The sequence below is a fragment of the Lissotriton vulgaris genome, chromosome 2_1 (genome assembly GCF_964263255.1).
Source record: "Lissotriton vulgaris chromosome 2_1, aLisVul1.2, whole genome shotgun sequence".
In the NCBI taxonomy this organism is placed as follows: domain Eukaryota; kingdom Metazoa; phylum Chordata; class Amphibia; order Caudata; family Salamandridae; genus Lissotriton; species Lissotriton vulgaris.
In genome coordinates this window covers 1,856,431,669-1,856,454,454 of record NC_141687.1, presented here as the reverse complement: position 1 = coordinate 1,856,454,454, position 22,786 = coordinate 1,856,431,669, and the positions used below count along the sequence as shown (strand labels likewise).

Below are 22,786 nucleotides of genomic sequence, written 5' to 3'. Positions count from 1 at the left end.
CCACACCTGTGACCTCCTGCATTACCGCATGTACTCTGTTCCAATAATCAGACACTTCCCGACATTCCCAGATGATATGGAGGAACGTCCCCAGCTGACCACAACCCCTCCGGCACAGACCCATCTCCGATAGTCCCATCCGAACCAAAAGGGGACCCGTGACATATACTCTATGTAATATTTTAAGCTGCACCAATCTCAATTGCGCTGGAATCGCGACCTCCTTAGGAGAGGAGATCGCCGACTGCCAATACTCGTCATCAAGCTTGAGACCGTCACTGGTCCATTGATCCCGCAATTGCAATAAAAGGTCTGCTCTATGATTAATCAATTTTTTTACACTAGGGATATGGTGCTATCAGGCAGATGACCATCCAAGATACGGTCCTCTAACGGGGTACATTCCAGAATCTCTTCCCCTTCAGAGAAAACGGAAATCAAAGCATGTCTAATCTGGGCATAACGAAAGTATTCCGCCCCTCCCAATTCATACTCTGTCTGCAAGGCAGCAAATGATTTAGCCTCTCCTTGCACCCATATGTCTCCGACCTTGGAGATACCAATAAGATCCCACTTGTCGAACCCTTTAGTGTTCCACAGTTTGCCAAACCGATCTGAGCTGAAAAGTGGGGTAACCAGAGTTAAGCGGTCCTTCCACCCTAAGGAACTGGTAGCATCACGCCAGACCCGCACCGCAGTTCTAGTTGGACCCGCCAAAGTCTTCTTCACCGATTTAGAATATAGCGCTCTATAATAATTGCCACCAGGTAATAACCACCTATCCATGGCGAAACCAGGATTCAACACTGGTTCATACATACCGTGGTTGATGGCTGCCAACTGTGACGCCCAATAATATCTCTTGATATCAGGGAGGGCAATGCCCCCATCATACCATGGGAGCGTTAATTTAGCTAGTGCAATACCCAGTCTGCCTTCCCATAATAATTTCCTCTGTAAATCCTCCAACAAACTAAAGTATCTCGCCAGAACAATATGTAGCGTGTTCTGAAGGGCATACAGAAAGCGAGGAAGCAACATCATTTAAAAAAGAGCCGCCCGTCCAAGCATGCCGTAATCGAGTCAAGGGAGGGAGAAGATTCCTCTCGTACCGAATCATAGGGTCAATAGAAATGTAGATTCTCAGATATCTAAATCCCTCCTGTGCTATTTGAATAGGACAATTACGGGGTAAGGTCGGTATCTTGCCACTGAAGGCGTAAACATAGGATTTTGCCCAATTTATAACCAAGCCCGAGTTTCTTCCAAAGGAAGCCAGAACATCGCAGAGTACCATTAGTGATTTCTTGGGGGAGGTCAAATACAGAAGAATATCGTCCGCATATAAGGAAATACGATCCTAGAAGTGCGGTGACCAATAAATGCCCCTCATCGAGGGTTCCCAGCGGATCCATGCCGCGAGAGGCTCGAGAGCTAACGCAAATAAAAGAGGAGATAATGGGCAACCCTGACAAGTACCACGCCCAAGACAAAACGGCTCCGATACGCGACCATTAACTACGACCTGGGCAAGAGGGTCTGTATATAGAAGGCGCACCCAACTGATGAAATCAGAACCAAAACCGAATTTAGTTAGTACCGCCCACAGGTACGGCCATTTCACAGTATCGAACGCCATTGCTGCGTCCAACAACGCCAAAATGGCCGGTTCACGCAGCGTCAAGGCCCTAGCAAGGACCCCATGAAGACGCCTAAGATTGAGTGCCGTGTTTCTATGTGGAATAAAGCCTGACTGATCTGGGTGTACCAAATCGCTAATAACCTTTATCAGCCTATTAGCCAGCAACTAAACAAAAATCTTAGGCTCAGAATTCAACAGAGAGATCGGTCGATACGAGGTACATCTGTTTTTCGGTTTTCCCTCCTTATGAATTACGACTATCGAAGCCAATCTCTGATTACGGGGGGAAAAGACCACGGTCCCGGGACTCCAGAAACATGTCTCTTAAGTACGGGGCAATCCTATCCGGTCGCAGCTTATATAACTCAATCGGTAGACCATCAGGGCCCATCGCTTTACCTGAATTCAGGGAGCGCATTGCCAATGCCACTTCATCAGCTGTGATCTTACTATCCAGGAGGTCCCGGTCCTCTACAGACAAACACGGGAGCGCGATGTCTCGCAACAACAAGCATGAATCTTCCTCCGGTCTACCCGACACGGAAGAGTAAACAGAATGAAAATGTTCGGCAAAGCTTGCCACTATTTCTTGCGGATCAGTCACCAGAGTTCCGTCTTCCATCTCAATTTCGGGCACCACACGTATAGCTCTGTCTTTCCTATCCAACAATGCGATCAATTTACCAGCTTTATCACCAACATCATAAATATGCCCCTGTTGTTCTTGACTAAGAGCCCTCGCACCATCCGTTACCAACATTCTATAATCCGACTGCTTTAATTGCGGGACATGCAATCTGGAGGGGGTAACCTCCTGCTCTAATTCGGATTCCAACGCAGCTATCTCCGATTCCATTCTAACCACATCCTCTTCCTTCTGTTTCTTGACACCGACTTTTAAAGAGAGAGCCTGACCTCTAATCACTGTCTTAAATGCCTCCCATAACGATACAGAGGAAGAGACCGAACCCTCATTTTCTCGAAAATAGTGGTCCAGTGCCTTAATCAGAGAACTACGAGTTTTGGGATTCCGAAGATACCAAGGGCTGATGGGAGCCACCCTTCCCCCAGATCCAGATGCTAATTCAAACCGAAACCAAAGTGGGGAGTGATCAGAAATACCACGAGCCATATGTCTGACCTCAGCAATATAGGATGCCTGTGCAGCTGGCACTAACACGTAGTCTATCCTGGAAAGACTACCATGGGCACCAGAGTGAAAAGTGTATTGTCGTTGAGTAGTGTGTAGGGACCTCCAGCTGTCCACAAGGCCCATTGTGTCAATGAAGTCCGGCAACCAACCCCGAGCCCCCGTGAGAGCCCGAGGTGGGTGCCTGTCTAATTCTCCAGATAACACTGCATTGAAGTCACCCCCCAGAATCAGAAACCCTCCCGGAAGATCTAATGGAGCCCTTCCCAGATCAGCAAAGGTCGTAGATTGCAGTCCAGGAGGAACATAAACAGACACAAGGGAAAGCACACGGCCCTCCCATCTTCCGGAAACCGCAACATAGTGGCCCCTCTCATCGAGGACCGAGGATTCTGCTTCAAATGGAAAAGAGTTCTTAAGGAGAATTTCAACCCCCCGGGACGAGAACCCCGCATGGGCCACCAGACAGTATCCCTTTCTATTCATGGCGTGACACGTATTACCCACTAGATGAGTTTCTTGAAGCAGAACTACATCAGGAGAGTGTCCCTTCAAAAGTTGCAACACCACTCCACGTTTGATCTTGTCCCCCAGCCCATTCACATTCCAACTCATCAACCTCAACCCCCTACCACTCATCATGAAACAGAATAAAAACCCATCCCCCTGCAAGTCCTTCACATCCATGAAAATGTCTTGCAATATAGTGCCTTGCTGGAAAATGAAACTGAAAAACAACACCCCCCCACCTCCCCTCTCCGAACACCCTGTTACAACACCCCCCACCCTGCACCCCTGCCTACGACCATAAAGCCACCCCAACTCGCACTGTGCCTGTCGCCCCCACATCTACAAAAAGAAAGCTATGGAGGAGAAAGACCCTCCAGTAACCCAACCACTCCCCTATACAGTCAGCAAAAAAACTACACTCTGGTTCAGAACCATACAATCCGAAGAAACCCTGGCAACCCCGGAGACAAGACATTGATATTCATTCCTGAGCCATTTGTTCGCCATCAGCCCCACCAGATGGGTCTCCCGACTCTTGCTGAGCTGGCAAAGTGTCTAACCAGTCGGCCACCACTTCGGGTTTATCAAAGAAGTAGGTCCTTTCATTATGTTCAATCCTCAGCTTGGCCGGAAAAAGCATAGCATATCTGAGGCCCATGTTCCGCAGTCTCCTTTTCACCCCCAGAAAACGGAGTCTTTGTTTTTGAACCACCTGTGTGAAGTCCAGATAAAAGCTGATAGTTGAATTCTCAAACTTCAGGGGTCCACTTGCTCGAGATGTCTGGAGGATAGCATCTCTATCTCGGAAATTGAAAATCCGTGCTATAATAGGCTTCGGCGGGGCGCCCACTTTCGGTCTTCCACCAGGCACTCTGTGTGCTCTTTCCACAGTGAAGAACTTACTCAGACCCTTGGGCTTTAGATGGTTCATGATCAGGTTTTCAATGAAAAGATCAGCCGCTTGCTCCTCCGCCTTTTCCGGAACACCGATTACACGGACATTGTTCCTTCGGACCCTCCCTTCAAAGTCCTCAAGGCGGCGGACAACAGAGTCGTTTGAGGCCCTGTCTGTAATTCAACGACGTCATCAGTTAGACTCGATGTCTTAGGGCCCCATTAAGATGGCGGGCGGTAGCCACCGCCAGCCTGGCGGGGGAAATCCGCCCTCCATCCTTCCCTGTATTCCCCCCGCCATATTAGAATGGCGGGGGGGGGACCACGGCGGAGCAAAACACTGCCCGCCACTTTTCCGCCCCGGTCACCTTGCGGCCGGGGCGGAAAACGAGTAACATGCAGGCGGTGTCTGTCAGACACCGCCCGTAATATTACAATGGACATTTTTCAATGCCTTTCCGTGGCGGCAATGCCGCCACGGAAAGGCATGCGGTGTTCACTCTGGGGGCCCCCTGTGGGCCCCCAGAGTGAAGGCCAAAGGGGGGTGGCACACGGGGGTACCTGTGGTACCCCCCTGCATTTACATAATCAAAGCGGTAGGCACCGCGCGGTGCCTGCCGCTTTGATTATGTAAATGCTGCAAAGCATTTTTAGTATTGTGGCGGGCGGAGCACAGAGCTCCGCCCACCACAATACTAAAAATACAGGATGTGCCCGCCACAGTGAGATTTCCGATCCCGCCATCCTAATGGGGCCCTAAATGTCTAACGATTTGACCTTCTCGTTTGTCTTTGCGAGGTCTGTGCGGATAAGATTGACATCAATAGCCACAGTATCCAATTTATGCGCCAGGGTCTCCATCTGCTTACCTGATACCGTCAATGACGGCCATAACATCCTGCAGAGTCAACTCAGTCACTGGAGCCGAGGAATCCTTCGCTTCCTCCTGCGACTTGCCAAATCCGCTGGGCGACCCCTTAACTTAGGCATATCGGTCCATGACGTTGGACTGGGTATATCTGCCCCTCCTGGTGGTTTTTAACTTCTGCTTGTCCCCCTCCGGTTTGCTCGCCATCTCAGAGCACTCTCGGTTGGTGTACAAATCGGGAGAGCTGGTCTCAGATACAGCAGACAATAGATAAGGACTTTGTGCCAGGCTATGTTCCCGATGTCTCTTATTTGCCCAGTTGTAAGAGACAGAGATTGTGAAATGGCCTCCGAGCGATACACTCAAATCAGCCCAGGCAGAGGGGGGGAGGAGAATGGAGTGTCCCCAAGGCTGTTGCACGAAACGTCGTATATTGTCCAGGATACGCAGACACCGCCCAGGGGCGAGAGCCGCAGCAACAATGAGTCTAGAATGGTCTAAGTGCCAAAATCGAAAGTGAAAGTGTGGCAGGACCGGGCTCCCTCGCTGAACCTTGCTGATGTTGTTCAATTACACCCCGGGCACCATGCCAACTCTAGCACGGGTCTCCAGGAGATACAGGCTGCAAACTTCACCACATCACAACTCTGGCCTCCGGGGTCTGATCGCGACGCAGTTTTCAGCTTTCAGCTCTCCTGTGGTCCATCTACCTAGAGATGTCGACAGCTGACAGGATCAATGACAGGATATATGCGGGAGGGTACGAGGGTCTCGGGAGCCCCTTGCTCACGCAGCCATCTTGGATGCGCGCGAAGCTCCTCCTCCGAATCATAGAAAGATTTAATTTGGGGATACATAATAATAATTGGTCTAATGTCTTTTCGACAGGTTAAAAAACAATCTCTGAGCAAAAACAGTGACTGGTTTATGACCTGAGAATACTTTCGCACTGTGACGCATGTACAAGCACTGATATATGTTGTGAGAAGGGTCACCTTCTCGCTAAGGCGTGCGCTCATTAATACTTGAAACTATTGAGTCAACTGACCAGAGAGAGAGCCATCACGAACCTTTCCAAACCACCTCTGTCGAAGGGTCACCACATATGACCCGAAATGCATTGGGTATTGGAATTGTACGAATAATATTTTGAAGATGAATCCATAAGAGGATTGAGAGTATGAATTGAATAGAAGAAAGAATAAAAACATTTTCACAAAACTAATGGATTTGTTTTGGAAATCTTTAAAACCTTGATTGAAAAGAGTGAAGAAACTTGATAGTTTCAAGTATTAATGAGCGCACGCCTTAGCGAGAAGGTGACCCTTCTCACAACATATATCAGTTTATTTAAGGCACGTATGGACATTGTGTGACAGACGTAGCGCCAACCATAAACATAAGATTAACGTGTTAAAATTGAAGAAACTAGTGCAAAGGGACCAATTGCAATTTGACATCTACAAACACATCACATAGCTAAAAAGACCTTTTGGTAGGATTTTCAGACTTGTGCACCAACAATATAATGGTACAGAATTCTGCATATGAATCCATTGAAATGGGAATTAAATGAAGTGATGATTGCCTTCAAGGGATACGAGACCTACATTCCAAATCGCAAAATGCCATTATTTTTACTACTAACCCATCAATTGGAAAGCTGCAATGAAACAAATTGTCATGGTGTGAAGGACAATGTCAGGGGGGCATACTTCCTTCAATGTCCACAGCCTACATTCAATAATTGGACGCCGTCCCTCAAAGAAAGCTTTTACTTTGTGAATTTCTGTTTCAATATTACATCAAGGGTTTGCAGCTGCAAGAGCAGCCCCAGCCTATGGATCCATGGATTGCTGGGACGGATCACTGAGTTCATTCTAACTTTTCATAATACACTTACATGTGGGATCCTTGCATTTTGCAGACATACGGGCTATGTTTAGGAATTGCAGGATCTGCAATTATATCAGTCTCAGTATGGAGTGACCTAAGTATCGTCAATCGTGGTTCCATAATCCTATCTAGCCAATGCTGCTGTAGGAACACTGCATAAGACTAGTTTTATTCACTCTTAAAAAAAGATTCAAAAATTGCTGTCATCATGAATATGTACTTTTTGTTCATCTGAATGCTGTCAGGTGTGAACAGGTGAGATGGAGCGGGGGTAACAAGGGCGTAGCACTAGGGTTTGTTGTGCTAGCTAGGCCTAAAGGGAGTGAGCGCCAGTAACACACACACACATAATGGTTACAGCTACGGGAATGACCTCGATTGATCCAGTCCCCTTCATTTATCTGTTTGGCCGCGCCCAGCCAAACAGATGCGTGTCGACGTCACTACCTGTGATGATGAACTCGAGTGGCTCTCTACAGCAGGTACGTTGTCAAATGAAACCTATGTGTTATATTGAAAGACTCAGAGGCATATTTACAAGCTCCTATCGCCCCACACAACGTCACTTTTAGTGACCTTGTGATGGCGATAGGAGCTTTGTGAAAAGGGGTGGTCAATGGGTGTTGTGGTGGGCGTTCCACCACAACAACTATTGATTTTGATGCTACTCCCTATTTACAAGAGCAGCATAAATAGGTGGCAGCGCCAGAATTAAGACCAGGGAAAACCTGGTCTTCAACAGGCGAAACAAGGAGAAGTGCTTTTATTTCTCCTTGTTGTTGCTGTTTACATAGAAACAGCGAAACGCCAATGCTTGTTTATGTGTAGGAAGGTGCCCCTTTCTGCACATAAACAATCATTTTAGAAATTACAAAACAACATTTAAAGACCCCTTCCTGCACATAAAGAATCTTCTCCTCAACACAGGCACCCTTGCACCATAGTGCTAGGCTGCTAAATTTAGCGCCAGCACAGGGGGAAACGCAGGGCTGCACCATATTCTAGTAAATATGGTGCAGACCTGCATATCTAAAGTGACGAAACGTGTTGTTAGCCTTCTTGGCTTAACGACACGCTTTGCCACTTTATTGTAAATATGACCCTACTTTCCATAAGGGAGAGAAGCTCTGCAGACCCACGAGCATACAAAAATACATGAACTGACATGCTAACAGACTATCAAGACTAGAGGACTCCAAGAGAGGCAGATATACATTATAATGCAGAAGAGTTCTCTGGTACCCGTCCTCACTGACGCTCTCTGCTGATTGTGGGAGGCAAAGGTCTTGTCTCTGCCGTATAATTCATGAGGGGATGATTCGACTCTGGGGAAATTATCACTCTAGGAAAATACAGTAATGGCTGCTTCCTCTCTGTAGGTTTCTGAAGAGGAAATCATTCTGTTTAAGGGTCTCAAGGCTAGCCTCATCAATGCGAAAGAACTCATGTAGAGGCACAGCAGGGGAAAGAACAAACAGGGAGTTGGAGTGCTTTGATTAACTTCAGATACTAGACAAAAATGACTTTGATTGATCTGCAAGGCTATGTCTCGACCTTCCCTATTAAAATTGTAAGGAAACTGCAGGTATGCTCGGTCCTAATCAAAAAGTAACATTGAGTGCTGGGCTCACCGACTCAACGAAGAGTAAAATGCAATCAGTCATGCAGGCTGTCTACAATTATCATGCTTGAGAAAAATGTACATGTAATTTTTTTTATGGAGGGTATCTGCATATTTTTGGCTCATTCTGAAATGTGACTGAATTTTAATGAATGGTGTCTTGAGGACTCCGCGGTACCAAAGATGCGTTTATAGCTCTTTCCCAGTTGCTGCAATCACTTATTTACTACACACTTTTAACCTGTCTCTTGGATCCTACATATGCGATGTGTTGAATGTTTGGAGAAATGACAACATTCCTCCGACTTTGCACCTGCTCAAGGAGGCATCTTTTTTGATGCCAAGCCTCTTTTGACTGTCTTAGTTGATGGGCTTTGCATCAAAAATGGATGCTTGCACTGATCCGCTAAGTACCAGCCATGTAATTCACCCCTTAAAGCAAAGCAGCTCAAAGGTCAATTGCACAAAGAAAATGGCACCTTTCCAGCACAAAATCCCTTTTGCACTGGAAAGTAAACACTCTTCCCAGACTTTGTCACTTTGCGCCGCTCTGTGACTTTTTGCAGCACAAGTCTGGATAAATCACCCTTACATTCTTTGGTATAAGTCTTACGTTTCCAGACTGGTTCCTTGTGTTACCTTTACATGGATCATTACTAGGAAAGCACCTAATATGTGGAAAGGGAAAGTGAAAGCAAGTTGATCTCAATGAAGCTTGTATGGTCTTTCAACAATATCAGTTACGCAGCCTGCCCGTGAATTCTGTTTGACTTGGTCGCCATTGCTATTGTCAGCTGCCCAAAATCCCAAGGTCCTAGAGGAGATTGCGATTCCAAAGATAGCCAAATGACAGGTTCATATTAACCAGAGTGAGACTTTCCTCTGGCGACCCTTTTTGGTACCACTTACCTTGAACTGAAACACTCAAGACGTCCAGCAGAAGTAGGCCGAGGGCCCAGCCCTTTGTGGTGATCATCTCTGGCTTTGCTGATCTGCTCACGACTCCTGCCTGCGATGTTCCACCAATGGGAGCGCCTTCTGGTTCACTGCCTCTTCACTAGAGGATGTAGGACATGGGTCAGTTCCTTTCTTTTCATTTTTGATTAGACTAACAACATTGCGATCTTCCTTTAACTTTCTACAGAGCACATTATAGAAATCAATAAAGTAAAATGAATATGCTTTCATTCTTTCTGTGTAACCACTACCATAAAATCACATTTCGGTTGGTAAATCCAGTCTCTTGTTTTGGTGGTTTTATTTCCACAATGAAATAAACAGTTTGTGGTGACTTTAATCTATAACTTTCTTTCACTTATTATGACTCTTACAACTTATATCTATGTAGTTATGCATATATATGGAGAAGTGTGGCTCAATGATTGGAGCGGCAGACCCTGATGCAGAGGTCTAGCCCGGGACCAGGGTTCAATTCCGCGCCTCAGCGGGTCTTGGGCTCAAATATTCCACAGACCTGATAATTCTCGCCTCAGTGCCTATTCCAATCATGGAGTCCCACTCTGCAACTCCGGGCAATAGCTTGCTTAATCTGCACAACGGCCCCCACAACGCTAAGGATGCCTGGCCTCCACCTTGGGGGTGCCCAGGAGTGGACGCCTCACAGGGAAAGCCAGGATGGGTTCCACAGCGGTATTTGTACAAGCGCCTTGAGACCCTTGCTGGTGAGTAGTGCGCTTTACCAGTACCAATTTACATTTATATATTTATTACTTTACTCCTACTGTAATAGAAGAGAATAAAAAACCTTTGACTCTCTCCAATGCACTGCTTGATGTCTCACCCTACATCTCTCTCAATATATCCTTTACCTTCACTCTCTCATCCATCCCAAACCTCATTCTACTACTATGATCTCCAAAATAACCCTTTCTAGACTCTTTCCCCCTTTATCCCCCCTCCTTGTCTCACCCCAGACCTCAGTTAACTACTATGATCTCCCAAACAACCCTTTCTAAATTCTTCCCTCATGAATCCCTCCTTTGACTCCTCCCAAACCTCATTTTACTACTATGATCTTCCTAATCCCTTTCTAGAGGCTCTTCTTTCCTCCATCTCTCCTTTCACCTACCCCATACCTCCTTTTGGTACTAGTATCTCCAAAATGACACTTTCTAGACTCTTTCCCCTTCTATCCCTCCATTATCCTATTCAATCCAACAAACAGACTCGCATGTCCAGCACTCAAATGAACTCACATTTTCCTATACTAATCCACCACTAATCCTTTTTGGTTTCCGAGGTAGCGTGCTACTTGTCTAAAAGCACTTCAACGCCTCGTCAAGGGAAGTAAGCGCTTTATAAATAGAATTTCAATACAATACAACACAATATCAACTCTACACATTTCTTCACGCACCTCTGCTTCTGAACTGAATTGCAGAAGTCACAGAATGACCTGCCTAATTAATATTTGTGATGGCATGCTAGGGATAGAAGACCACTATTCCTATCACTGGATACAAAGCGGAAACCTTTTTCTCAAAAGTAGCTCAAGTTCCTTGATGAAACTGTTTATAAAAGATAGGACTAAGGTATTTAAGACGATTCTACAACACCATTGTAAAATAGGAATGCACAAGTTGAAGGATAAATTGGTTCAGTTTATTCATGAGAAAGATCCCATCCACAGGAGAGCATCCAGCCAGCATCAAGACAAAGCTACAACTGACTCTTAACTAAAAGATAACATTCTAAGAGATGTGTAGAAGATTCCAGTGCTTCATGACATCAGCGCAGCTATGTCATGAAGCACAGATGGACACAGAAGCACGATGCCACACATCTCCCTTCTAACAACAAGAACAAAAGTAAAAAGATAAGAAAGCAATAATAAAGAATTAAAACATAAATCACGCAGTTACGTAGTCCTTTAAAAACTCAGGAGAAAAGGACACTCTAGTGGACTTGCGAGGAAGTGAAAGAGGTTCATCTCTTTGAAAATCACGACCAGAAGAAGCCTCCACAAGTTCATCTCTGACCACCACCACCCTGTTCAAATTCCAGACTCGATGATCTGCAGTTTTGATGGCATTCTTAAAAACTTTGATGACACGAATAGGCTTCTTAAAAGTTGTAGAAAGAGCCTTATTATTTTTACAGGGATTCTTAACAAGTACCCAATCACCCACTTTGACAGGTGTGACTTTTACAGAATTCTTCACATCAAAAATCTTCTTCCTATTCTCAATTCTAGAGGATTCACGTAACATCCAATCATCACTCAAATCAGAAGAACTTGGTTGTAAATCATTAACCCATGCAGGCACCACCAGAGTATTCGCATTGCGTGATCTAAAAAGTTCAAAGGGGGTCTTTCCAGTAACAGCATGGGGAGACAGTCTATAGACTTTAACCTTGTTAAAAACATCTTCCCTCCAGTCTGTGCCAGCAGATTTAGCCATCCTGATGGTTTCTTTAAGAACACGGTTAAATCTCTCAACTATACCGTTCGTTTCTGGGTGGTATAAAGATGATTTTTTATGTTTAACACCTTGTTTCAACAAGAATTGTTCCATCTCTTTAGAGACCAACTGAGGACCATTATCTGTGAGGATGGTGTTAGGAATGCCCTCCCTTGCAAAAAGCTTGCCTAAGAAAGCCACCACATGTTTAGTCTCAATGCCACGAGTAATGGCAATCTCTGGCCACCTAGAAAAGAAATCAACAAGGACAAGAATATACCACTCACAACCAGCAGAAACAATAGGTCCCAAAATATCTAAGCCTACCTCTTTCCAAGGTGAATTTGGTCTATCCCTAATTACCATAGGTTGGACCTTAGGTTTTGCCACCCTCTCACTAAGAGCACAATCTATGCAATCCCTAATCTTACGCTCCACTTCCAAATCCATATTTGGCCACCAATATGATCTCCTTAAAGTCTCCTTCGTTTTCGAGACCCCCAAATGTCCAATATGTGCTAAAGACATAAGCTCATCCCGAAGAGACAAAGGTGGAACTAGTCTAGTGCCCCTAAAAAACAAACCACCTTGCTCCGAAAGCTGATCTTTAACATGCCAAAACTTTTCAAGCCCTTCATTAGATTTCGGTTTAGCCTTCCATCCTGTCATCAAGAGCTTGAGCACCTCCACAAGAACCAAATCTTCTTGTACCATTCTCAACCACCTGTCTTTATCAATGATAGCTTCCTCCACAACACAAACCATTTCATCATCTTCATCAAAATCTTCCTCACCACTTGTTAGACGGACCGGGAGGGTCGGCCGAGGATAGGGGGAGAGGTCTCCGGGGAGAACCGTCTCCAGCGATCGTACAGACAAGTAACTTCCCCCCCACAGACGTACACCACACAAGGATAAGGGTCAACGATACTTTATAAGCAATTCTTTAAGTACGGTAAAATGGTACAGGGAGGTCTGGACTCAGGGGTCCCCTCGGTTCTGGTCTCTGGATGGGGAAAGGGGTAGCGGGACAGTCTTGTTACCAATTGGTTAGATGAAATAGCTCTCAATCCTCGAGCTCGGCGTTCTAGATGATCGGGCCGCGGCGGAGCCAGCAGGTCCCGAGATGGGTGAAGGCGACGGTCCGCGGCGAAGCCAGCTGGTCCCGATGAAGGTGGTAGTTACAAACGGTCCGCGGCCACGCCAGCAGGTCCCGACGACGATGAAGGTTTCAGAAGGTTGCGGCAGCGCCAGCAGGCAGGACGATAGTTCGCAAGGTAGGGCTACGGCAGCGCCAGTAGTCCGTCAAGGATGAGTTCTTCACTGCGTCTCTCGACTCCAGGATACAACTGCCTTCCTGCTCTGGAGCTGCCCCAGTTATAGGTCTGGCGCCCTTTGATGTCCGGACCCTCGCACTTGGAGGTCGGGAGGTCCGGGATGAGGGAGTCCAGACACCCAGCAGGGGGGTGGAGCCAGCGCCTGGGGGAGCTGGGGTTGATCGGCCCTTGGCGGGGGAGAGCCATCGACACCTCTTTCTCCTATTGACCTGCCAAGTAGTCCGCTCACCTCCTGGGTGGATGGTGGTGCCGGGATGTCGGGGCCTGGCCAGGCCCAGGGTTAGGGTCGATCGGAGGCCACGCGGCCTCGTGGTGCTGTGTCCAAGATGGCGCCCAGGTCGGGCGAGCAGGCCGGTAGGGGATCGGGCCCATGAGGTCGAGATATTCAGAGGCAAGGGTCCCAGAGGGGACGGAAAACGGGTAGTGGTGGCGTGTAACACTTGAGGAGCCGGGCTCGGGCCTGGTCGTGCGGGGAGGGAGCGAGCCCTTCATGTGGCCTGTCCAACATGCGTCCCCCCCAGCTGAAGGCGGGGAGAGTCACCCATCCTCTTGGGGACTCTCCTCGTCGAGGCGGAAAAAGCGTGACAGGCCATCTGCGTTGGCGTGGTCTTGCCCAGGTCGATGTTCCACAGTGAAGTCCATCCCCTGCAGGGAGATGGACCAACGTAGTAGTTTCGGGTTCTCCCCCCGCATCTGCATTAGCCACTGCAGGGGCCGATGATCGGTCTGTACCCGGAAGTGGGTGCCGAAGAGGTAGGGCCGGAGCTTTTTGAGGGCCCATACCACGGCGAAGGCCTCCCTCTCGATGGTGCTCCAGTGTTGTTCTCGGGCCAGGAGTCGCCTGCTGATGAAAGCCACTGGCTGGTCAAGTCCTTCGGTGTTCAACTGGGAAAGGACTGCCCCAATGCCATGGTCGGAGGCATCCGTCTGGACGATAAATTCCCGACTGTAGTCGGGGGCCTGGAGCACCGGGGCGGAGCACATGGCGGCCTTCAGCTTCTCGAAGGCCGCTTGACAGTCTGGGGTCCAGTTGACCTTCTTTGGGTGGTTTTTGGATGTGAGTTCCGTGAGGGGCCCCACAATACTGCCATAGTCTCTCACGAACCGCCGGTAGTAGCCTGTGAGTCCCAAAAAGGCGCGTACCTCGGTCTGGGTGATGGGGGGCTGCCAAGACTGGATGGCAGCGATCTTGAGTTGCAGAGGGGCCACCAGACCGCTTCCCACCTGGTGTCCGAGATAGGTCACGGACCCCTGGCCAATTTGGCATTTGCTGGCCTTGATCGTGAGGCCAGCTCGTTGAAGGGCCTGTAGTACCTCTCGGAGGTGGTGGAGGTGGTCGGACCAGTGGTGGCTGTATACAGCGATATCGTCCAGGTAGGCAGCGCTGAATTCTTCAAGCCCCGCCAGAACCTGATTAACTAGCCGCTGAAACGTTGCTGGGGCATTCTTCATGCCGAATGGCATGACCTTGAAGTGATAGTGTCCATCAGGAGTGGAAAATGCAGATCGTTCTTGGGCCCGGGGTGTGAGGCCGATCTGCCAGTAGCCCGCCGTCAGGTCGAAGATACTGAGGTAGCGGGCAGCTCCCATGCGGTCGATTAGTTCATCTGCCCGGGGAATGGGATGTGCGTCTGTTCTGGTGACCGCATTCAAGCCCCGGTAGTCGACGCAGAACCGGAGTTCTGGTGTGGCGCCGGGGGCGGCTGCTTTGGGGACCAGTACTACTGGGCTGGCCCAGGGGCTGTCGGAGGGCTCGATGACCCCGAGCGTGAGCATCCTGGCCACCTCCTCTTGGATGCAGGCCCGTACCCGATCTGGTACGCGGTAGGCCCGGTGGCGGATAGGGGGACTGTCCCCAGTGTCCACGTCGTGTACGCACCAGGGGGTGACCCCTGGGGTGAGGGAGAACAGGCTGGCGAACTGCAGCAGGAGGTCTCGGCATCCCTGGCGTTGTTCCAGGGTGAGGGCCTCCGAGAGCCGGACCCCGTCCACGGAGCCGTCCTTCTCCCGAGTCCGTAGGAGGTCAGGGAGGGGTTCGGAGTCCTCCTCGGCTCCATTGTCTGTTGCCATCAGGAGGCTGAGTTCTGAACGCACAAAATGGGGTTTCAGTCTATTAGCGTGGAGAACCCGGAGAGGGTTCCGTGAAGATTCCATATCGATGAGATAGGTGACAGGGCCCTTGCGCTCGATTACTTTGAAGGGCCCCGTCCATTTGTCTTGCAGGGCGCATGGTTCGGTGGGGGACATTACCCATACTTGTTGGCCGGGTTCAAATTCAATGGAGGAGGCATTTTGGTCGTACCACCTTTTCATGTCCTCCTGACTGGCCTCCAAGTTTGCTTTTGCCATCTCTCTGAATCGTCGGGTCTGGTTGCGGAGGGTTAGGAGGTACTTGAAGACATCTGGAGGGTTCTTTAGAGGGGACATTTCCCAGCCTTCTTTGACTAGGCTGAGCGGCCCTCGTACCGGGTGTCCATACAGGAGTTCAAACGGGCTGAAGCCGAGGGACTTCTGGGGGACTTCTCGGTAGGCAAAGAGAAGGCACGGTAGTAGCACATCCCACTGGCGACGGAGGGGCTCTTCCAACCCCCCAATCATCCCTTTGAGCGTGCGGTTGAACCGCTCAACGAGTCCGTTTCCTTGAGGGTGATAGGGGGTCGTGAATCGGTAGGTGACCCCACACTGTTGCCAGAGGGACTTCATGTATTTTGAAATAAAGTTTGTGCCCCGGTCACTGACGACTTCTCGGGGGAAGCCCACACGGGAGAAGATCCCCATCAGGGCCCGGCCGACTACCGGGGCTGTCACAGTTTGCAGGGGAACAGCCTCAGGGTAGCGGGTGGCGTGGTCCACCAGTACCAGGATGAACCGATGTCCTTGTGCTGTACGGGGGTCGAGGGGCCCCACAATGTCTATCCCCACCCTCTCGAACGGGGTGGTGATCACTGGAAATGGTTGCAGGGGGGCTTTCAGCTTGCGGCCGCTCTTCCCACTGGCTTGGCACGTGGGGCAAGACCGGCAGTGCTGGAGTACATCGTTCCTCATCTTAGGCCAGAAAAAGTGGGTCACCAGGCGACTGTAGGTTTTATCCTGATCCAGGTGGCCAGCCAGGGGGACATCGTGGGCCAGGTTTAGCAAGAAGTCTCAAAAGCGGAGGGGCACCACTAGCACTCGACTGGCCCCTACCTCCGCGATTCTCTGTTCGCTGTACAACAGGTCATTGTCCCAATAGACCCAATGTGTTCCGGAAGTATCCCCTGCGCTCTGAGCGAGGGCTTGTTGGTGGAGTCCCTCGAGGGAGGGACAGGTCTTCTGTTCTTGGCGAAACTGTTCCTGGGTGGGCCCCCCCTCCTGATGCCACTGATCCAGGCCGGAAAGGTCCTGCGGCTGAACGGGCCCCTCGGGAGTTTGTTCTGGGGGGACGGCCCGGTCGGCGTCTTCTACTGGAGCAACCGGGGGAGGAGGTGCCGGCCATTCAGGTTCTTCGGGTCGGGGGATGGCACGGGCGGCCATGGACCGGGTGGTGACGCACGCCCAGTCCGGGATGCCCAACATCCCCAGGTGCTCTCTCCTTTCTACGGCGGCCCACGGGGAGCTTTCAAGGTCATTCCCCAGGAGACAGTCTACGGGGGCGTCATCTCGGACCGTCACTTTCAACATGCCGGAGACTCCTCCCCACTCGAAGGGGACGCAAGCCATCCGACACAGACTCTCCGAATTGTCGGCTGAACGGACAGGGCAGAGAATGTTCGGCAGGATCTGTTCTGGGGTCACCAGGTGACAGCGGACGGCTGTCACACTGGCCCCGGTGTCACGTAGGGCTTCGGCCCGGCGTCCATTAATGCTCACCCATTGACTGTACTTCCGGGTGTTGGCGGGTAGGGGGACCCGCGGGACCATGTCTCTTCCCCCTAAGCATGCTAGAGTCATGGCGGCTGGCTCCCATTCTTGGTGTTCTTGCTCATAGTCTTCATGTTCCTCGGAGATTTGTTCTTCCCCCAGGGTGGCGGCAGCCATCTGGCGGGGTCTCGGAGTCTGGCTCTGTGGACAATTTGGGTCGTTTGCGTAGTGGCCGACTCGCTGGCATCGGTGACACGTGACATTGGCTCTGTATCCCGGCCGCGCCGGGGTGTTGCCCCGGTTGGCCGGGGGTGGGGTGCTGGTAGCGGGGGCGGCCGGAGCGTTGTCCTTTCCTCGTCCTTGGCCCCCTCCTCCTCCTCGGGGACGGTGCTGACCGTGGTGGTTCCGGTTCTGTTCATAGGACCCATTTCGGCCCACTCGGGTGATTTCCCACCGGTCAGCCTCGGCGGCGAGCTGCCGTGGATCAGTCAATTTGCTGTCGAGGAGGTGCTGCCTGAGCTCGATGAAGCAGTTGTTTGACAGATGCTCCCATACCATGAGATTGAAGAGTTGTTCGTAAGTTGTGACGTTGCTTCCTTTGATCCAACCCTCGAAGGCCCGGCTGAAATAGTTCACGTATTCCACCCAAGTCGTACCCGGGATTCGGGTGCAGTCTCGGAACCTCTGGCGGTACATTTCGGGTGTGAGCCCATAGCGGGTGAGGAGGGCAGCTTTCATGTGGTCATAGGAGGTCATCAGATGGTCTGGGAGCTGTAGCAGGGCATCGCGGCCCTCATTGAGGAACCTCCCCCATAGTCCGGCTCCCCAGTCGCTTCGATCGATCCGGTGGGAGGTCATAGCGATCTCGTAGGCCTTGAACCATTGCTGGATGTCGTCCTCTCGGAAATATTCTCGAACGACATCCTTGGGGATGTGTACCTTTTTCTCTGTTGCCCCTGGGGTGCGAGGTTGCTCGGGCACCCCTAATTCTTTGTTCTGCTTGCGTAAGTCTATCTCAGCTAATTTGCGCTCATGTTCATATGCCAGTCTCTTTTCCTCGAGCTCTCTTTGTCTTTGTTTCTCTTCCCGTTCTTCTCGGAGCCGCAGATGTTCTAGGTTTAGTTTCTGTTCGGCTAACTTGAGTTCACCGTCCATTTTGAGCCGGGCCATTTCTAGTTCATGTAGTCGGGTTCTTTCTCGTTCTTGGATCTCGTCTTGCGAGAGACCCGTTCTTCGCTCCTCGGGAGCCGTGGTGTCTTTTTCTGCTGCTGCGACATTTTGGTCCGGGGGTCTGACGGCCCCGGTTTCTGCCCAGGACTCAAGGGCGTGCTTGAAATCGTCTTTAGTACTTAGACCGGTGGTAGTGATACCTAGTTCAATGCAGAATTGTTTCAACTCACGATGGCTATATTCTTCCAATTTCTCCATCTGGAATTTCTCGGTGGATCCGCTTTCTTTGGTTGTCATTGTGATTTCGTCGTGGGGTGAGCTACTCTCTGTACGATTATGCGGTGATTCGGATCGCGCCGCTGGCCACCAATGTTAGACGGACCGGGAGGGTCGGCCGAGGATAGGGGGAGAGGTCTCCGGGGAGAACCGTCTCCAGCGATCGTACAGACAAGTAACTTCCCCCCCACAGACGTACACCACACAAGGATAAGGGTCAACGATACTTTATAAGCAATTCTTTAAGTACGGTAAAATGGTACAGGGAGGTCTGGACTCAGGGGTCCCCTCGGTTCTGGTCTCTGGATGGGGAAAGGGGTAGCGGGACAGTCTTGTTACCAATTGGTTAGATGAAATAGCTCTCAATCCTCGAGCTCGGCGTTCTAGATGATCGGGCCGCGGCGGAGCCAGCAGGTCCCGAGATGGGTGAAGGCGACGGTCCGCGGCGAAGCCAGCTGGTCCCGATGAAGGTGGTAGTTACAAACGGTCCGCGGCCACGCCAGCAGGTCCCGACGACGATGAAGGTTTCAGAAGGTTGCGGCAGCGCCAGCAGGCAGGACGATAGTTCGCAAGGTAGGGCTACGGCAGCGCCAGTAGTCCGTCAAGGATGAGTTCTTCACTGCGTCTCTCGACTCCAGGATACAACTGCCTTCCTGCTCTGGAGCTGCCCCAGTTATAGGTCTGGCGCCCTTTGATGTCCGGACCCTCGCACTTGGAGGTCGGGAGGTCCGAGATGAGGGAGTCCAGACACCCAGCAGGGGGGTGGAGCCAGCGCCTGGGGGAGCTGGGGTTGATCCGCCCTTGGCGGGGGAGAGCCATCGACACCTCTTTCTCCCATTGACCTGCCAAGTAGTCCGCTCACCTCCTGGGTGGACGGTGGTGCCGGGATGTCGGGGCCTGGCCAGGCCCAGGGTTAGGGTCGATCGGAGGCCACGCGGCCTCGTGGTGCTGTGTCCAAGATGGCGCCCAGGTCGGGCGAGCAGGCCGGTAGGGGATCGGGCCCATGAGGTCGAGATATTCAGAGGCAAGGGTCCCAGAGGGGACGGAAAACGGGTAGTGGTGGCGTGTAACACTTGAGGAGCCGGGCTCGGGCCTGGTCGTGCGGGGAGGGAGCGAGCCCTTCATGTGGCCTGTCCAACACCACTAGTTTCAGAAATCGGAACAAGGCGAGACAAGGCATCCGCTACCTTGTTTTCTACTCCAGGTAGATATTTAACATCAAAATTGTAATCCTGTAAGCCAACAACCCATTTCGTGATCCTACCTGACACAGCATCAATCCCTTTTTTCTTCAAAATCTCACAAAGCGGCGTGTGATCCGTCCTAACCTCAAAGGTGGTTCCCCATAATAGATTTTTAAGCTTCTTGACCGACCAATAAACAGCAAGCGCTTCCCGCTCAATCACCGAATAGCGAGTTTCAGGTCCCTTCAAACTCCTTGACAAGAAAAGAATGACCTTCTCTGTCCCATCACACTTCTGTACGAGTACCGCACCTAAACCTTTCAAGCTTGCATCAGTAATCAAAATCGATTTCTCAGATGGATCAAAACTGCTCAACTTCGGGGCAGAGGCTAGTTTTCCCTTGATGACCTCAAACTCGTGTTGACACTTTTCCCCCCAAATGAATTCCACCCCTTTCTTCAATAAAGATCTCATGTTGGCACACAATGAAGCAAAATCTTTCACAAACTTGCTATAGTATTCAGCAAGGCCCAAAAAACTCATCAACTCTTCCTTGTTTGCAGGAGGAGACATCTTAGAAATGGTAGAAACCAGATTTTCCTTCGGTAAAATTCCTCCTTCAGTGATTGTGTGACCCAAATAGTCAATGGAGGTCTTTCTAAACTTGCATTTCTCTAATTTGACAGTTAGACCTGCACTACAAAGTCTTCCTAACACGGCATAAAGTCTAAGATCATGTTGTGAATCATTGACCCCAAACCACAGTATATCATCCTGATAGACTCTAACCCCTTCTAAGCCTCTCAAAACCCTCTCTAACGCCCTCTGAAAAACCGATGCGGCTGACACTAACCCAAATGGTAGTCGCACAAACCTAAAAGTGCCATAAGGTGTCACAAAAGCCGTTAAGTCCTTCGAACCTTCCTCCAACTTAATCTGATGATATGCGGACCTTAGATCAATGGTGCTGAAAACTCTAGCACCCTTAAGTAACATTAACATGTCCGCAATCTTGGGCAACGGATAATGATCTGTAAACACACATTTATTGAGCTCTCTTAAATCAACACAGAGACGGAGAGAATTATCCGATTTTTTAACTGCCACAATCGGAGCAACCCATTCAGTCCCCTCTACTGTTTCTATAATCCCCCCTTCAACAAGCTTGTCAAGCTCGGCTTTAACCTCTTCCCTGACAGCCACAGGTACACTCCGCACCTTGCAGCAAACAGGCACAGCATTTTTTTTTTGAATTATACGATGGCAATAATCATTCAAACACCCCAACTTTTCTGAAAAAACTTTAGGATATTTCATTTTAAGGTCAGTAGTGAAATCCTGAGAGACTAAGGAAACAGTTTGATATTTACAGGGAAAAGGCTCTTTTAAAACAATAGGTGCACTCGCGATGACGTGAGGCAGGTAGAGTTGTTTTTAAAAGATGCAAATAAACGTTGTGCCTAAATAGCGGTAAAGTGAAAAAAAAAATCCAAAGGTCCCAAAATCCAATGGTGCTAATATAGAAAGTTTCAAGGCACAAGAGATGGTCACGTTGCGATTATTTCGAAGAATAAAGGTCTCCAAACAAAAAAAAAAAAATAATTTCTTCAATTTCTTCTTACCATAACGAAATTAAAATGATCTTCAAAGTTAAGTTGAATGCCACCGAGGTACCTCTTAAAATCTTCCATGTAGAGTCTTTGAAAACTCGAGGGAATTTTTTTTTTAAAAAAAATATAGAGGTAGGTGTTGAGATCTTTCCTTGTTTCAAATCCCATCCTCGTCGCCAAATGTAAAATAGGAATGCACAAGTTGAAGGATAAATTGGTTCAGTTTATTCATGAGAAAGATCCCATCCACAGGAGAGCATCCAGCCAGCATCAAGACAAAGCTACAACTGACTCCTAACTAAAAGATAACATTCTAAGAGATGTGTAGAAGATTCCAGTGCTTCATGACATCCGCGGAGCTATGTCATGAAGCACAGGTGGACACAGAAGCACGATGCCACAACCATCCTACTTAGAACGTGGCTGAAACCCCTGGAGACCCATCATTGATACTTCTGAAACACAAAAGGGTTACGGTCCTGCAATCTGGGAAACAGCCTGGATTACATCGGAGTCCTCATTCAATGGCACCAGCACTGCTACATCTTCATGATGGCGACAACAATAGCAGTTTCGAAATCCTGGTGCTGTGGTGCTAATAATGATTCCATCAGAAACTTTAAGACAATTACAGATGTCTTGTATTTTAGAGTCCACTGTTTGTCCCTTCTAATTGCAGTTTTTTGGCCTTTGCTAAAATGACTGCATGAGATGATGAGGGAATGCCTCAAGAGAGAAACTGGCAATTTGGGATATCTGAAAATCAAGTCTTAGTAACTAATACTTGTCAGAGGTAACAAGCATGTGTAATTGGGTAGCTTGTTATTACTCTGCGGAATCAACCAGGCTTTAGTTCTTGGAGGTCTCGGAGAGTAGGACTTTGTGCTAGAGGGCACCGTTTCAACGTCCTTTTGATATCTATGCTTTTGAAATCATGGTTTGGGTTTTCCTGGTTTTGGTAAACCTGACTCAGCGAGTCTCTATACCTTGTTTTTCTTCCACAGCATTCTCCATATCCTGATGCATTCTCCTGAGCACCCATCTTTCACCCAACTGTTCCTTATTTATGTGGCTCTCTTGACCACCCTCATACCCTCTCCTGACCTCTTGTTCATGCGTGTTGATGACACACATCTTATTTTCCGCCTGAAAGCAATGCATCATCAGCTAGTACTTTTAGAACAGCAGCTTATAGAATGTCAGAGAGTGGATGGGTAAACACTGCCTCAGATTACACCAAGGGTTAGGCTGGGCCTCTGGAGTACTCTAAGTAGCCTGCAGAAATGGACAGGGACCCTTCACCAAAAACCCTGCTGAAGATCCTGAGTATTAATTCCTACAATGAAGCCGTTCACTCAAAGACACA

At 49.3% G+C, this 22,786-nt stretch overlaps 1 protein-coding gene across 1 annotated transcript in view; it reads right to left on the bottom strand.

Moving 5' to 3' along the window:
• CILP (cartilage intermediate layer protein) overlaps positions 1-9,632 on the bottom strand; it is a 92,853-nt gene extending 83,221 nt beyond the window's left edge. Inside the window, exon 1 of the mRNA XM_086958032.1 lies at positions 9,491-9,632. Within this exon, the coding sequence (XP_086814158.1) occupies positions 9,491-9,557 (67 nt within the window). The 5' untranslated portion in view covers positions 9,558-9,632. The remainder of the gene's footprint in view (positions 1-9,490) is intronic.
• Between the last annotated feature and the right edge of the window lie 13,154 nt (positions 9,633-22,786).